Source organism: Acomys russatus, chromosome 5 (genome assembly GCF_903995435.1).
Source record: "Acomys russatus chromosome 5, mAcoRus1.1, whole genome shotgun sequence".
Lineage (NCBI taxonomy): Eukaryota > Metazoa > Chordata > Mammalia > Rodentia > Muridae > Acomys > Acomys russatus.
The window spans coordinates 65885177-65901812 of record NC_067141.1 but is presented as its reverse complement, the minus strand read 5'-3'; the positions used below and the strand labels follow the sequence as shown (position 1 = coordinate 65901812).

The 16636-nt window shown below is 40.9% G+C and overlaps 1 protein-coding gene across 4 annotated transcripts in view; it reads left to right on the top strand.

The window, feature by feature from the left end:
• Nucleotides 1–16636, top strand: part of Nt5c2 (5'-nucleotidase, cytosolic II) — a 126287-nt gene that overhangs the window by 64729 nt on the left and 44922 nt on the right. For 3 of the 4 annotated variants that reach the window (XM_051146724.1, XM_051146722.1, XM_051146723.1), the window contains exon 2: nucleotides 1409–1528. In XM_051146724.1, the coding sequence (XP_051002681.1) occupies nucleotides 1409–1528 (120 nt within the window). Of the gene's footprint in view, nucleotides 1–1408; nucleotides 1529–7107; nucleotides 7258–16636 lie in introns of those variants that run through there. The other variant, XM_051146725.1, reaches the window with a different exon arrangement.

The following is a 16636-nucleotide window of genomic DNA, read 5'->3' as shown; positions in this document are numbered from 1 at the left end:
AAAAATGAATGTGGTGGTGCACACCTTTAATCCCAGCTCGTGGGAGGCAGAGGCAGGCGGATCTCTGTGAGTTTGAAGCCAGCCAGGGCTACAAAAGGAAACCTTGTCTCAAAAACAAAAAAACAAAACAAAACAAAACAAAAAACACCCCCCCAAACAAAAAAACCAAACCAATCAACAAGAAAAATAATGAAACAAGTGAAAGGACATCTGTGGGAGAGTGCTTTGCTCAAGGTTCAATCCCCAACACTGAAAAAGAAAAGGAGCAGGGCAAAAAGCTGTTGCTGGGCAGTGGGTGGTGCAGGTCTTTAATTCCAGTGCTCAGGAGGCGGAGGCAGGCACAGTCGCTGAATTCAAAGCCAGCCTGGTCAACAAAGCAAGTCCAGGACAGCCAGGGTTATACAGAGAAACCCTGTCTCAAAAAACCAACCCCCCAAAAAAGAAAAAGAAAAAGTGATACTTTTATGATGTTGGGATTAAACCCAGGGCCATAGTGTTCCAGGCAGGTGCTTTTCCATAGAACTGCCTTTGGAATGCTGGATGAGGAGAGCTGAGAGATGCACTAATCTGAGTACAGCAATAAGTCATTCGGAGTTGGCTTGATACAGTGCTCATTTAGCAGAATAATACTATGTTTGCTCTTCCTAGGACCTATGACCTGTCTAGCTTCATGAGAGACTCTGAGGCAGCTGGACCATTGTAAAGTTCTTTGTACAGTAGGGATTACTCAGCAAAGGTCTGTGCCACTGAAGAATCTTACCCCTTTACAGAATGTCGTATATAGTCTTGAGGAGGGGTGCATTCCAGACAGGCCCCAAGTCTTCCCTCCATGCAGGAATGTCAGTAGGCCTGATCTCTTGATGCTCTTTAGAGTGGGAGACACCACAGCTGCACTGATTCATGAAAGCAATGGCTGTGTCCAGCCTGGAGGCCACAGCCGCTTTGCAGCTTGCATTTCTTATGCGGCCTCAGTTTTCTTTTCTTTTCTTTTTTTTTTTTAAACAACTGCAAACTTGGTTTTTTAAAAGTTGGCTTAATGTCATGATATTAACGTGTTTAGAATGCTGTATTTTAGATGTTCTTACAAGCATTGATATTTTAATAAAAGTGCAACTCAGGCATAGAATGTTTGCTTAGTTGTGTGAGGCTCTGGGTTTGATATCCAGCAGTAGTAAAATAAAAAAGTAGCAGAACAATGTGCATGTGGAAATGCTGGTGAGATCGAAGACTGGCCGGGCTGTCAGGTGCTTAATGCAGAGATGCAGCTGTCTGCTCTGCTCCTCATGTTTTCCTAATGTGATGGAAGCTGCACATCTTAAATCTGCAGCTTTAAAAAAATATATTTTAAATGGCATGTTAGTATACAGTGCCAATATCAAACTACTAAATTGTTGATTTTCTTTTCTAGAATTCATCATACAAATAAAATGACAACCTCCTGGAGTGATCGCCTACAGAATGCTGCGGATGTACCTGCTAACATGGATAAGCATGCCTTGAAAAAGTATCGGCGAGAAGCCTATCACCGGTAAGATAGCTCCATCCTCAGAATACCTCAGAGCGTATACTTCGTACTCTCATTCTTCAAGTGGTTGAATTAATACACATGGATATTAAGTAATTTATCACAGAGCATATAGCCAGCCTGTGGTTCAAACCTAGTGACATTCAGGCTTTTAACTGCAGCACCAGTATACTTCTTATAGCTACTAGTGAAAAAAAATCTTTATTTGCTAGAAAATTGTACTTAGTTAATTGGATTGAAATTTCTTTTTCCCTTTCTTCTTAATAGCTGTGTAGGCCATGCCGATCTTGAACTCACGGCAGTGCTCCTGCCTCAGCTTGTCAAGGTCTATGATTATAGATACGCACCACTATATCTAGGTTCCTTCTTTCTTTAAAGATGGGTCTGCTGTGTTATCCAGGCTGGCCTTTAATGCACAGATGGGTCTGCTGTGTTATCCAGGCTGGCCTTTAATGCACAGGCTCAAGTGTTCCTCCAGTCTCAGCCTTCCAAGCAACAGGACAACAGGCACACACCACCATGCCTAGCTACGATTGAAATTACTTTTTAAAGCTTATTTATGATGATGATGTGTTTGTGTGTGTGCACAGTGTACATGTAGAGGTTAGAGGAGAGCTCTGGCACACCTTTTCTCTCCGTTCTGTCTTTATGTGGGGAGCCCAGGTCACCAGCCTTGCACAACAACTGCTTTTACCTGCTGAGAATGAATTTAAAGAATAATTCATTTATTTTACTTTTATGTTTATTGATGTTTTGCTTGCATGTATGTTGTGTGAGAGTGTTGTATCCCCTGGGACTGGAGTTGCAGACAGTAACTCCAATGCTGAAGAGCAGCCAGTGCTCTTTGCTGCTGAAACATCTTCAACTCAAGATTAAATTCCTAACTGCTGTTTGCCCAAAACTGATTATACCTTCTAGACAGAATTTTTAAATTGTGTTTACTTAACCTAGGTGTGGTAGTACATACTTGTAATCTCAGCACTCGGGAGGTAGAAACAGGAGGTCATGAGTTCAAGGCCAGCTTGGGCTACATGAGTCTCAAAACAAAGATAAAAACACAAAATACAAAATAACAATTTTGTTGATAATATTAGTATTTATTTAAAGTGTTGCATAGTTCTGACCGTGCCTTTCTACACAGAAAAGAGTAGAATTAAGGAGTGGACATGTAGCCTGGTTAGTAGTTGGTTTTTAGTATAAGCTGATGATGCTTCATTAATGGTGATTCCCTGTAGCTCTTCTGGGTATTAGGCTGTTGTTCCTCTAGTCTCTGCAAAAGTGAAACCATTGCTGGGTCTCGTCAAGTCTCCAAATTACATAGTAGGAATTGATGACTTCTCCTTTCTGTGTGGTGGGTTGGTATACGCCATAGGAATTCAAGTATAGAGCAGAATGTTAAAAATGTTTATTTTATTATTGTGAATGTATGTGCTATACATGTGTGAGTGTGGGTGCTCATGTATGGAGGTCACAAGACAGCTTTCAGGACTTGGCTTTCTCCTTCTACTGTGGTTTTCCCGAGATTGAACTCAGGTTAATAAGGCTTGTGCAGCAAGCATTTTTACCCAATGAGCCATCTCATGGGCTTTGATTTTTTTTTTTTTAATTTGTATTTATTTGTTTATTTATTTATTTTCCAAGTCAGGGTTTCTCTGTGTAACCTAAGCTGTCCTGGACTCCCTTTATAGACCAGTGTGGTCTTGAACTCACAGAGATTTGCCTGCCTCTGCTTTCCTGAGTGTTAGGATTACAGGCATACACCACTGTGCCCAACTCTTTTTAATTTTTAAAAAATTATTTATTTTTATTTTATGTACATTTGGTGTTTTGCCTGCGTGTATGTCTGTGTGAGGGTGTCAGATTTGGAACTGAAGCCAGGTCCTCTGGAAAAGCAGTCAGTGCTCTTAACTGCTGAGTCATTTCTCTAGCCCCATATGGGCTTTAAAGCAGCATGATCATATGTGTGAAGAAAACACAGGGGCTGTGGGTATAGCTTGGCAGGGAGCTTGTCTAGCTGCACATAGTCCTGGGTTTGATCCCTGGTGTAGCACTACTGGGCATGGGGCACATGCCTGTGACCTCATCACCCTGAAGACCGAGACGGAGGAGTGAGAAAGAAGTTCAAGGCCTTTGTCAGCTACATAGCAAGTTTGAGACCATCTTAGACTACATGAGAGCCCATCTGGAGGTGAAGGAAGGATAGTACAGTACTGTACTGAATGCAGGTGTTCTATAGATTTATGTTTGTCATTTGGTTAGTTTTCAGACTCAAGAGCAGCGCTTCTCAACCTTCCCAATGCCGTGACCCTTTAATTCAGTTCCTCATGCTATGGTGACCCCCAACCCTAGAATTATTTTGTTGCTACTTCATACCTGTAACTTTGCTACTATTATAAACTGTAATATATAAATAAATGACATGCGACCCTCAGGTTGAGAACTGCTGCTCTAGAGGATGCATTTGGATGCAGCATTTTTTTTTTAAGCAGGGGGAACAGTGAAGACAGATAAACATTAGCGTTTCTAGCAGAGGCCATCTGGTAAGCATCCTAATTGCACTCAGTATGCCATAGCTCAAATATATTTCTGACTCACTTAGAATGGTATTTCCTGTAATAATTTAGACTGGCTCCACACCCTACATATTTTCTAAGGTAGGAGTGATATTAAACAGTGGAGATGATAATACAATAAAAGCTTCTCTCAGGGTTTTGAAATGAGGGCTCATTATGTGGGTCATACTTGGTGTAGCTCCTGGCTTTCCTGCCGTGGACTTCTGAGTGCTGCTGTTACACGGTTACTCCAGAGGGCCTTGTTTAATCCATCTTCAAATTTTGTTTGTTGTGCTGTTAGTTAGTTAGTTAGTTAGTTAGTTAGTTAGTGTGTGTGTGTGTGATGCTGGAGTAGTGTGATGTGGCCCTACTACACGCTAGGTAGATAGTCTGCTGGGTATTCAGCTACATCACTCTGTCAAAAAAACAAAAACAAAAAGCAAAACAACAACAATAAAAAAATGAGTTCTTGGACTCTTACAAGCATTTGCTTTTTAAAAATTCTCTGTTTCTAAAATTGACAGAAATTATATATATGATTTCAAATACCATTTTAAATAGATAATGTACAGTGTGGAATGGTTAAATAAAACTAATTAACATGCTTAACTTGGGGCTGCAGAGATCGCTCAGCTGGTAAGGTGTTTGCCAGGCAAACATGAGGGGAACTTCAGAACCCACATTAAAAAAAGGCAGGTGTGGTACACTGGGGAGGTAAGCACAGGAGGGTTCTTGAGCTTTCTGGCGATGAGAAAGACCCGGTCTCAAAAAGGACGGTAGGTGACACTGACTCCCAGCCTGTCTATGAGCACATGTCTGTACTTGTCTGTTCAGAGGAGCAGATATTTTTATGATGTGTGTGTGCTCGTCAACCCCCCCCCTGCAATTAATGGACTATTTTGTGGCAAGAACATTTAAAGTCTCTCCGTAAGTTAGCAGTGGGAAGAGGCTAAGACAGTCAGGAGTTGAAGGTCAGTCTTGGCTACATAATAAGTTCAAGGCTAGCCTGGGCTACATGAGACCCTGTCTGAAATAACATTCCCATCCCAAAGGAAAAGAAAAAAAGCATCAAAGATTTCTCAACCATTTTTGAATATATAACATTTTATTATTAACTGTTGTTACCATGTTGTAAAATAGACAACTTGAGCTAATCTTCCAAACAGTGTTTTCTTAATTAATGAAAAATTTCAGACATGAGGCCTTGCTTCAAATGTTGACCCCACCCCTCCATCCCCCCAAATTAAATTGGCCCAGGGTGGTAGCACACACCTGTAGTCATGGCACTTGTGGGTCTGAGGTTGGAAGATTAAGACTTCATGGTCAGTTTTACCAGGTCAAACTGAAGGCAGCATAGGCTACATAAGGCCCTCTCAAACCAAAAGTTTAAAAGTTGAGTGGTGGTGTGTTACACTGTTCCTTACCCCACATAGTGAACTGACAACAGACCAAAGTCAGGGTACCACCATAGTCCATCTTGCTAAACCAAGCAGTTTTACTGGGGTCATTTACCGGACCAGAAATTATTCAAAAGCAGTTCTCTCACCAGAAGCTCATCCCAGCATGGGTGATGGCTCTTGAAAGCTGGGAGCCTGGAGCACACTGCGTAGTGCATAGGCAGCTGGAAAGGCTGGGGAGTGTCTACTTGAGGCTGTTGAGATGGTCCAAGCCTCTCCTGTCAGCTTGGCTGGTTTGAGAACGTTCTAGGTGGTTGAGTTTGTCTGCTTCTTTCAGCTGCACAGTCTATCTTAACCTGTTAGAAGCAGCTTCGCGTGTCTAAGTGTATCTCTCAGTGGTCCTTACTGCTTACTTGTTTATGCTTGGAGAAGAAAGGGTCTAATGCATCCTATAAGTTTCTGGGACTTCCTGAAACTTTTGAGTTAGGTGCTTTCTGAGCCTAACTAGCTTCCCTGTGGATTCAATAGCTTCATCCATCTTTAGAGCCTTATCAAGCTTCCTCCAAAGATAGAAGTGCTTCTTGGAGAACATTTCAACAAAAACAAATAGAAACCAGTTAGTTTTACTACTTTTCTTCCTTTCCTTTTTCCTTCCTTTGTGTGTTTATTTTTGAGCAGGGTTTTATGTATCCCAAGCTGGCTTCAAACCTGGTATATACCTAAAATAACAGTAAATTTCCTGATCCTCCTGCCTCTATCTCCTAAGTGCTGAAATTGCCAGGCTGTGCCCCATGCCCAGTTTTATGCAATGCTGGAGCTCAAACTTAGGACTTTTTATGTTTTACAAGCCAAGCCCTCTACATCCTGAGCTATGTGGCTAGCACTAGATAGTATTTTGGGGTGTGTGTGTATTGTTTTTGAAATTTTATTAAAGATATTTGAGTTGGTTGTTTGCCATTGCCTAAAGCACGCAGACTGTAGTAACCATTATCGTACACTGTACATTGTATGTAATGTTTACATTTTTTTCTTTTAGAAGAACCTAAATATTCTTGTGTGTATATGTGAGTGAGTGTGTGTGATATACGCTTGGAGGCCTGAGGATGATGGTGGGTGGCCTGTTCTATCATTCTGTTTGACTCTTGAGTCTGGCCCTCTTATTGAACCAGGAACAAGCCCCATGATCCTCCTGTCTCCGCCTCCCTCAGTGCAGGTGCCCATAGCCATGACTGGCTTTTTATGTGGGTGCTAGGGGTGTGAATTTAGGTCTTCCTGTTTACCCAGCAAGTGTTCTTATTCACTGAGCCAGCTTTTCATCCCCAGAAGCTAAATGCTCTTAGTTAAGTACATGTCCAGCCTACTGACTTGCTTCATCATCGCCGTCATCATCATCATCATCATCATCATCATCACTGTTTGCTTCATGCTATTGTTCTGCATCTCAACATAGAAATGATGACAATGTGTCATTAGGAAACTGACCTTCAATATGTGTATGTTGTTCAGCCTTCATTTCCTTGTTATGATTGCTCAGTTTCTGATTGAGGATAATCATCTGGCCAAACCCTTCATTGGAATATGTTACGCTGTGGTCAGAAGGTAATCCAAGATGCTTAGATGTCATAGAGACTGAAAGAAGCACATTAGAAGACCATTTGTTTGTTCAATATCTAGAAGCTAATAGTGTTCAGTACAGATCAGAATTTATATTTATCAAATCCAGAATGGAACCATTCGATTTTTCATCACTTCATCCTGACTGTGCCTCTGATGCTGGAATCAGGTATTTGATTTACCATTTTGAAGCTCTGATAACTATAATAAACCAAACTTTCTTTAATATAGGGAATTGGCTTTTTCTTTGTGAACATAGATTATGAATTTAGTAGGTCTTTTTTTATTATGCTGAAGTAAAATTTGGTAATTGAGCTTGTGAATTTGTAGTTAAGCAGTCCTTTGCCTTTAAGAAAATAGTGCAGCCTGATGTCATGGCTTGCACCTATAATCTGAATGTTCAAGAGTCTGAGGCAGGAAGAATTGTCAGGAGTTTGAGGCTAGCCTTGGCTACATTCTAGGCCAGCCTAAGCTCCAGAAATGAATGAACACTTGTTTCAAAAGAAAAAAAGATACAGTTACTTTGTCTTTAAAAGTATTTAGGGACATTCAGATATTTATTTGAAATAATACTAGTATTATTTTGGAAATAGGATCTCACTACATAACCCTGGCTGTCCCAGAACTTGCTATGTAGACCTTGCCTTAAACTCACAAAGATCCACCTTCCTCTATTTCCTGAATGCTGGGATTAAAGGTGTACACCACCACTGCCTGGCTAAAATTTTTCTTAAGATATATATATATATATATATATATATATATATATATATATATATATATATATATTGTGTGTGTGTGTGTGTGCACGCTTGCATCTGTGTATATGTGTCTGTGCATCTGTGTGTGTGTGTCTGTGTGTACGTCTGTGTGTGTCTATGTGCGCTCACATGCCTGTGCCCATGCCCTCAGAGACATCAGCTACTCCTGGAGCTGGAAGTACAAGTGATTGTGAGTTGCTGCTCTATGTAGATTCTGGGAATCCAGCTTGGGTCCTCTGCAAGAGCAATTTGTACTCTTTACCACTGACCTCTTTCCAGTGCCCTGAAATTATTGCTTAAATTGAATTCAAATCTCCAAAGCCTTGGCATTCTTTATTTAAGCCTATTGAATAATGGTTTAGTTTCCAATTAATTAGGTGAATTTAAGGAATAAAAATGAATTCGGCATTTATAAAATAATATTTTTTTAAGGATTTATTTATTTATTTATTGTATGAGAGCTCTATCTGCATGTACACCCACATGCCAGAAGAGGGCATCAGATTCCAGTATAAATTGTTGTGAGCCACCATGTGGTTGCTGGGAATTGAACTTAAGACCTCTGGAAGAGCAGACAGTGTCCATCTGAGCCATCTGTCCAGCCCCCTATAAAATAATTCTTTAGTACCCATCTTAGCACATATAGTACTCATTGACTTAGAAATGTTCACAATGATATCTTTTGACCTCAAGGGAAGTCTCAGGTTATATGCAAAGAGAAAATGTCAGGAGAGACTGGTAAATCTTAATTTCTCTCTTAACCTCATAAGCCAGGCTAGCTGGCCCTCAGACTTCCAGGGTTCTCCTGTCTCTGCCTCCCATCATGGTGTGGGAGGACTGAGATCGCAGGTGCTCACCGCCACACCTGTTCCATCATGACGTGGGAGGACTGGGATCACAAGTGCTCACTGCCACACCTGCTCTGTGTGGCTTCTGGGGATTAGAATTCAGGGCCTCACACTTGGATGGCAAGCACTTTATCCAGTGAGCTATCTCTCCAGCCTAAAAAGAGTCATCTTTAAATAATACTGTAAAGATAGGATGTGTCTGGTTAGAATAGCAAGAGTGAGGTAGAGGCCAGGTGTGGTAATGCACACCTGCAGTTCCAGCATGAGATATAATAAATATCAAGATTTTTTGTTGTTGTTAGTATTTTCATTCTTAGACTTGAGCAGTATTACATATTCCTAAGAAATGACAGGTGAAGCTTCAGATTGGTTTCTCTGTGTGTGTTTCCCTCCAAACATGATATGAATAGAATATATTCAGCAGTAAGAAGTAAACAATTGACACATGGAAGGATTTTGTTATATCTCAGGAATTATTCTGACATAATAAAGCCACTTTATTTTATTTATTTATTTTTTAGGTGTGATGAAAAATTAATTTATTAGGTTATATTCATGGCTGGAATTCCCATCAAAAAGGCCAACATTTGAGTTGAATAAAGCCACTTTAAAAAGAGTATATACTTTGTAATTCCATCCTGAACATTCTTGAAATGACAGCTGTGGAGATTGAGAATAGGCTGGATTTGTCAGAGCTTAAATTAGGGCAGACAGAAGAACGGAAGTAGGTGCAGGCTTTTTTTCTTTTTTTCCTCTTTCTTTCTTTCTTTTTTTTTTTTTTAAAGATTGTAATGATCAGACTTTATTTTACACTAGGTAGGGGGCACAAAGCAATCCTCTTTAGTAAAGTTGACAATTAGCTTTACTTAGAATATTTTAATAATCACATTTTTAAAAAGTATTCATTTTACAAATTGTTCTGCTTGGAAAACAACATTTAGAAAACAAAATCAATGTAAAAAGACAGATTAAAACAACTACAACAGTATAAGTTTGATATGGCCCAGATTTACAGCTTGCTTTCTGCGTCTTCTATGTCAGAGAGCTGTCCCTTCACCTGGTTGCACTGCTCCATGTTTAAGGAAATACCTTTTCTCCCTGCTCTCATTTCTCCTTCTAAGGCCATCCCATGCTCTTTAATATCGGAATTTCCCCTTAAAGTCCTGAGCACTGACGCATCTCCTCTTCCCAGCCTGAATCATGGTGTCGCCTCTGCTGCTGCTGCTCTGCTCAGAAGATGCCAGAGCTCTACAGGTCTCACCAGAAGTTTTTGCTTCTTCACAGGGTTTTCTGGAACAACTTGCTTTTTTGTTTTTAATAGTAGTACAAGAAATCCTATTAGCAGGTATGATGGCTCATTCCTGTAATTCCACATGTGTGCTCATGTGGCGTACACACACACACACACACACACACACACACACACACACACACACACACACACACACGGAGTGAATTTGAATGAGCTTACCAAATTGTATTGGTATCAGTTTTCTGTTGTACAGGATGTTCCCACTGGAGGGAGGACCAAGTGAAAGATGCAAGGGATATTTTTTTCTTTTGTTTTGTTTTGAGATAGAATCTCTGAACATAGCCCTGGCTGTCCTGGAACTCACCATGTAGACCAAGCTGGTGTTAATCAAACTCCTACAGAGTTCTGCCTGTCTCTGCCTCTGTAGTGCTGGGATTAAAAGTATGTGCCCCCATGCACAGTCTTCCTGTTGTTTGTTTGTTTGTTTGTTTCTTTCTTTCTTTTTCAAGTAGAACTTTTCCTTTATTGTTCATGCACTAAATGTGCAGTTATCTCAAAGAAAAAGGATTAACAAAAACCAGTGACAGATATATAGCCATGTATATCCTAGATATAAGTTGTTCTTGATAATATGCAAGCTGGTTGTCCCAAGCAGTTGCTCTGTTTGATAGATCACTTAGCACTTTGTGAGAGATTCCCAACACTACTTTAATATTGTATATTATATTCAAAAGTTATTATGGTGTGTATATAATGCAGTGTTCTAGTTTTAATGTGCATATTTGTGAATAATTAGGTTGAGCGATTCTTCAACTGTTAATTGGCTGGTTTGTGACTTCCCCAAGTGTCTGCCAATTTGTGTGCTCTTTCTCATACTGGTTTGTAGATCACTGTTTGCCACTATGTGCTACCCTTTTTATATTGGTTTGTGGTAGATCACTCTGATAAGGTCATATGCACCTTTCTGTACAGTTTAAATGTTATTGAGGTCTACTTATACAAAATTGAAAAATTAATATTCAGTGGTTCTTAGTATATTGACCAAGTGAGACAAATCTTTAGTTTTATTATCTATTCAGTTCCTGGCCACTCCTAACTTACTTTCTTTCTATTTCTGTAGAATTAGCTATTTGGGCTGGAGAGATGGCTCAGCCGTTAAGAGAATTGTCTGTTCTTCCAGAGGTTCTAAGTTCAATTCTCAGCAACCACATGGTGGCTCACAACCACGAATAATGTGATCTAATGTCCTCTTCTGGTGTGCAGATATACATGCAGGCAGAGCACTATACATATAATAAATAAATAATTCTTTAAAAAATTAGCTATTCTAGACATTTCATGTAAATACAGTTACATAGTCTGTGCTTTCTTTGTCTGACTTCTTTATTTCACATAGTGTTTTAAAAGGCTGGATGTGGTAAGACACACCTTTAATCCCAGTACTCAGGAGGCAGTGGCAGGTGGATCTCTGAGGCCAGCCTGGTTTACATAGTAGCTCCAGGTCAACCAGGGCTGCACTTCAAAAACAACAACAACAAAAACAAACAAACAAAAACAATCAAGCTCCCATGCCATCAAATTTAGTTCTGTAGTACCAATCTTAAGTCATTTCCCAGTCTATGCTTGCTTTTTATTATCAAGTCTTTTGGTGAACAGCTGTCCTTAGTTATTGATCAGAGGGGACTGGATGTAAGATTTACCCTTGCACTGTGTTTGTCAACACAATCCGGAGTCATCTGAGAAGAGGCAACCTTAATTGATGATTTCTGTGGAATATCAGCTTGTTCTGAGATGTATCAAAAAGCAAAGTAAGCAAACCAGTAAGCAGCTTTCCTCTGTGGCCTCTGCTTCTGTTCCTGCCTCTTAGGTTCCTGCCTTGACCTCTTTTTGTGATGAAACTGTGATTGGGACACCAGATAAACCCTTTCCTACCCGTAGAAACCTAAAACTAAAATACAGTATTATGAACATTTGTGTAAGGTTTTGTAATGAGCATTTTTTTGGTCATGTATCTAGGAGTAGAATTTGCTTGGTTATATGGTAACTATGCTCAAGTTATTGATACATTATTACTCATGCTGATGTATCATTTTACAGCCCTACCTTTGGTATGTGAGCATCTCAGTTTCTCTGCATCCTTACACCATTGCTGTTGTCTCTTGATTAGAATAGCCACTTAGTGCACCTACCTTGTAAGTTCAGCTTTTATTTTCCTTATGAGGGTGGTTGGATATCTTTACGTGGTGTTTTTTTATTTTGGTTTGGTTTGGGTTTTGGTAAAGATGGTTCTTACTTGATGTGGAGTTCACTCCTATAATCTTGGCACTTGGGAGTAGAGGCAGAGTGCATGTACATACGAAGGCCGGAGGTCAACATCAGTTGTCGTTTGCTTTTCCACTTTACTTTTTGAGACAGCATCTTCCCTGAACTCAGAATTTACCTGTTTGACAAGACTGGCTGGCTTGAAAATTGCAGGGATCCTCTGTCCTTGCTTCCCCAGCTCTGGGATCTGGGCATGTCCTCCAGGAGCAGCTTTGGGGCTTTTTACTTGGATTTGGGGATCCAGACTCAGGCCCTTAAGCTTGTAAGACAAGGGTTTTATGGACAGAATACCCTCCCCAGATCCAGAGTTTCACAGCCGTATAGCTTACACTTAGATTTTAGGTCCATTTTTAGTTACATTTTGTTTATTACATAAGATGGGGCGGGGTCCAGATTAATTCTTTTCGTAGGACTGTCTAGTTGTCCCAAGACCATGGTTGAGAAGATTATTTTCATGTTGAATGGTCTTGGTGTCCTCATCAAGGATCATATATGTATTATAGTTATGTGTAGCTGGTATTACCTCTCCTTATGTCAATACCACAGTCTTGTGTCCTCAGGGCAGGGCCGGCTTTCCACCTTACATGTCCTGGGGTGGGGCTGGTTCTCCCACTTCTGTGTCCTCAGGGCAGGGCCAGCTTTCCATCTCCTGCGTCCTCAAGGCAGGGCCTGCTCTCAGTCTCCCATGTCCCCAGGCATGGCTCACCTGCTCCCGCGTCCTAAGGACCAGATCTCCTGTTCTTGTGTCCCAGGGTCAGCTCTTTTACTTCCATGTCCTCAGGGTCAGCTCTCCTGCTCCCGTTCAATTCACCAGATTGTTGCTGGCCGTTAAGGCCTGGATGGCCTCTGACTCCTATGGGATCTTGTGGAACATCTAGTAGGTGGCAAGTAGAGGCCCTCAAAGTCTTTGTTGAGCAGCTCGCAGAAACCATTGATGTTGGTCCAGCTCAGCTTCTTGTCCTGGGGAACTGTGGCTCTGTTGATTCCGCCTCCTGAGTCTCTGGTTCCATCACATGCTCCATCCACCATGGGTCTCGCCTCAGTGCTGCCCCTAGTATCCACCTCTGCACGATCCAGTTCACGGCACTGAGCATGGTCCTGGCCCGTGAAAGGAGGTCCGTGATGCCTGTGGTGTGGGTGGTGCAGTCCTCGACTCAAACAGCACTCCCTCCTCGAACACCATCTCCTTGGCGTGTACTGTACTGGGGCGCAATCCAAAGGGTGGCCTGAGCGTGGTTTCCTGGTCCTGCAGTGGGAGGGCAGGGACGATCCACATGACAGGATTTCCTTCTTTTAGGGAAGCACCAACACTGTGTTTTGAAGCTCTCAGTATGGTCCTTTGGTGGCTGTGCAGTCTCTGTTGTATCGCAGGTCAAACACAGTGTGTGATTGACGCCATCTTGGATGATCTCAGAATGGATATTTCTAATACACTGCACTAAAGTGTTTCCTTCTAATCAGGGCACTCTCGGGGATGAACATTTCTGTGTAGCTCTGGAACACAATCCTCCTTCTCAGAATGCATTGTGGTCCTCATCTTTCGAACACCGTGCCCCAAGCTTGTCAATTCTTATAAAAGTTAGTTGGTATTTCATTGAATGTGTACATATCATTTTGAGGAATATTGTTACTTTAACAATATGGAAGTCTTCTGATCCATGGTGTATGATGTCTTTCCAGTTTTTTTAGGTCTTTAATCTCTGTGGTATTTTATAGTATTCAGTGTACAGGTCTTGGGCTTCTTGTTAGATTTATTTGCAAGTATTTTGTTATTTTTGGTGCTATAGTACATGAAAGTTCCTCTTTTAATCTTGTTTTTAGGTTTTTCATTGATACTTTATTGAAAAGAACTGTTTTATCATTATCATCATTTTAAGTATATACATGTTTTGCATTTGTGGCTGTACACCACTTGTGAGCCTGGTACCCAAGGAGGCCAGAAGGCTTCAATTCCCCTGGTACTGGAGTTACAAATAGTTGTGAGCCACCATATGCATGCTGGGAATCGAACCCTGGTCCTCTAGATGAGCAGCCAGGGATTTAGCCCGTGAGCCTTCTCTCCAACCCTAGAACTATTTCTGGTTTTGAAGCATTGTACTGTTTTCTGAGCTAGTTTATTAGTTCCAGTAAAGTTGTGTTTCAGCATTTTTAAGCTATTAGAACCTGTCATCTTTAGAAAGAGACTGATTTCTTATTTTCTAATTGGAGAACTCTGATTTCTTTTTGCCTGTTTTGTCTAGAATGTATAGTGTGAAGTAAAGTGAGAATATGGATGGCTTTTTAGCTCTTGGGTTTTTAAAAAAAATTTTTTTTATAAGATGTATGTTTATGCATCATGCATGTGCCTGGTGTCCATGGAGGTCAAAAGGGGGTGTTAAATCCACTGGAACTGGAATTATGGAGAGTTGTGCACCATTTTTGTGGGTCCTGAGAATTGAACACAAGTCCTCTGAAGACCATCCAGTGTTGTAACCACAGAGCCAACCCACCAGCCCCAGCTCTTATTTTTCATAGCTGCTCTTTATTAGATTGAGGAAGCTCCTGTCTATTCCTGTTGGCGAGTTCTTTTTATCATGAAGGGTTATTGGCGTGTGTGTGTGTGTGTGTGTGTGTGTGTGTGTGTGTGTGTGTGTATGTACAAATATGCCACAGAGTGCATGGGAAGGTCAGAGAATAACTGTAGAGTCAGATCTCTCCTGCTACCTATACGTGGGTCCAGTTTAACTCAGATCGTCAGGCTTACATGGCAAGTGGTTTTAGTCACTGAGTCATCTCACTGGCTCCTTTTGTCTTTTTTTGAGACAGGCTTATGTAGCCAAAGTTTGTAAACCTCTTGTATCCTACCTCCACTTCTTGAGTGTTGGGTTGTAGCATATACCAACATGCCTGGCTATTCAGTGCTGGGGAGTGAGTCCATGCCTTTGTGTCCTAAGCAGGCACTCTGTCAACTGAGCCATCTTCTCAGCCCAGAACAGGCATTGTTTGTCTTTAACTTAAATTAAAAAATTTACTTTCCATTTTAAGTGTTCCTCCCTTCCCCTCCTCTCCCCTCCCTCCCTCTCCCTTCCCCTCCCTCTCCTTTTTCTTCTTCTTTTTTATTTTATTTTATTTTTTTTAAGATTTATTTATTATATATGAGTGCTTTATCTGCAGAAGAGGGCATCAGATAACATTATAGATGGTTGTGAGCCACCATGTGGTTGCTGGGAATTGAACTCAGGACCTCTGCAAGAGCAGGTGATGCCCTTAACCACTGAGCCATTTCTCCAGCCCTTTTCTTCTTTTTTAAATTAGGAATTAAATTCAGGGCTTCTCACGTATGAGGCAATTACTCTCCTACTTTTTTCCCCCTCTTTTTCTTTTTCTGTATTTTGGAGATAAGGTCTTACCTTGTATCTCTTGGTGGCCTGGAATTTACAGAGATCTGCCTCCTGAGTGCTGAGTGCTGGCATTAAAGGTGTGTGGCACCATGCTTGGCCCTAACTCACTTTTTATGTTTTATTTTCAGACAAAAGTTCACTACATTACTCAGACTGACCTCGAAATCACTGGGGCCCAAGCAGGACTTAAACTTCGGGTTTTTCACCTCAACTTCCCCAGAAACTGAGATTTTATGTATTTTTTTACCCTGTTGCATAAACCCTGTACATTATATTTGTCAGGAGACAGGAATGTTGAAGATATTTTTCTTTCAAACCTTAGCTTGCTCTGAGATCCGCCATTAACTTTTAGAATGTTCTAGATTTGTCCTTTATATCAAAGATTTGCAAATATTTTTTCACATGAGCTGAATGTTTCGAGCAAATGAAACATATTTTTAACGCAGGAGTTTCCTTAAAAACAGTTAATAAAATCAGAGGGGGAAAGTTTGGTGTGGAAATACTTTAATTCCCCCAGTAATATCGTCCAACACACAGCACTTCCTTCTAGTAGCTTACATTGTTTATTTTCTAAGAGGGGAAAGTAACTGAATTGTTCATTAAGACTAAATCGTTTATCTGGTCTTTCCTGCTCTGAGTACATGGACTGATTTTGCCTGACTAGAGCTGCTGTGCTCTGTGATGCTCATATTGTTTGTGTGCTGTTGGAGGGCCTCTTTAGGGGGTAAGCTTTCTTTTTCTGTGTTTGCCAGTAACAGTTCCTGTCTCGTACAGAACCTTGCATTTGCGTTGTCTTCTTTCTTAACTAGCCAGTGTTAAACCTTCCAGGCCATTAGTAAATCTTCCTGGTCTCTACCTCTTAGTAGGTTTCCAAGTTTTAAAGCTGAGGATATTGGTCCCCGAGATACAGCCTGGTGGCTTTGTGCCTGAATTTGTTGGGCCTCTCAGGGCCTGTGTTCCCAGCGTTAACAAGGAAGCTACAGTT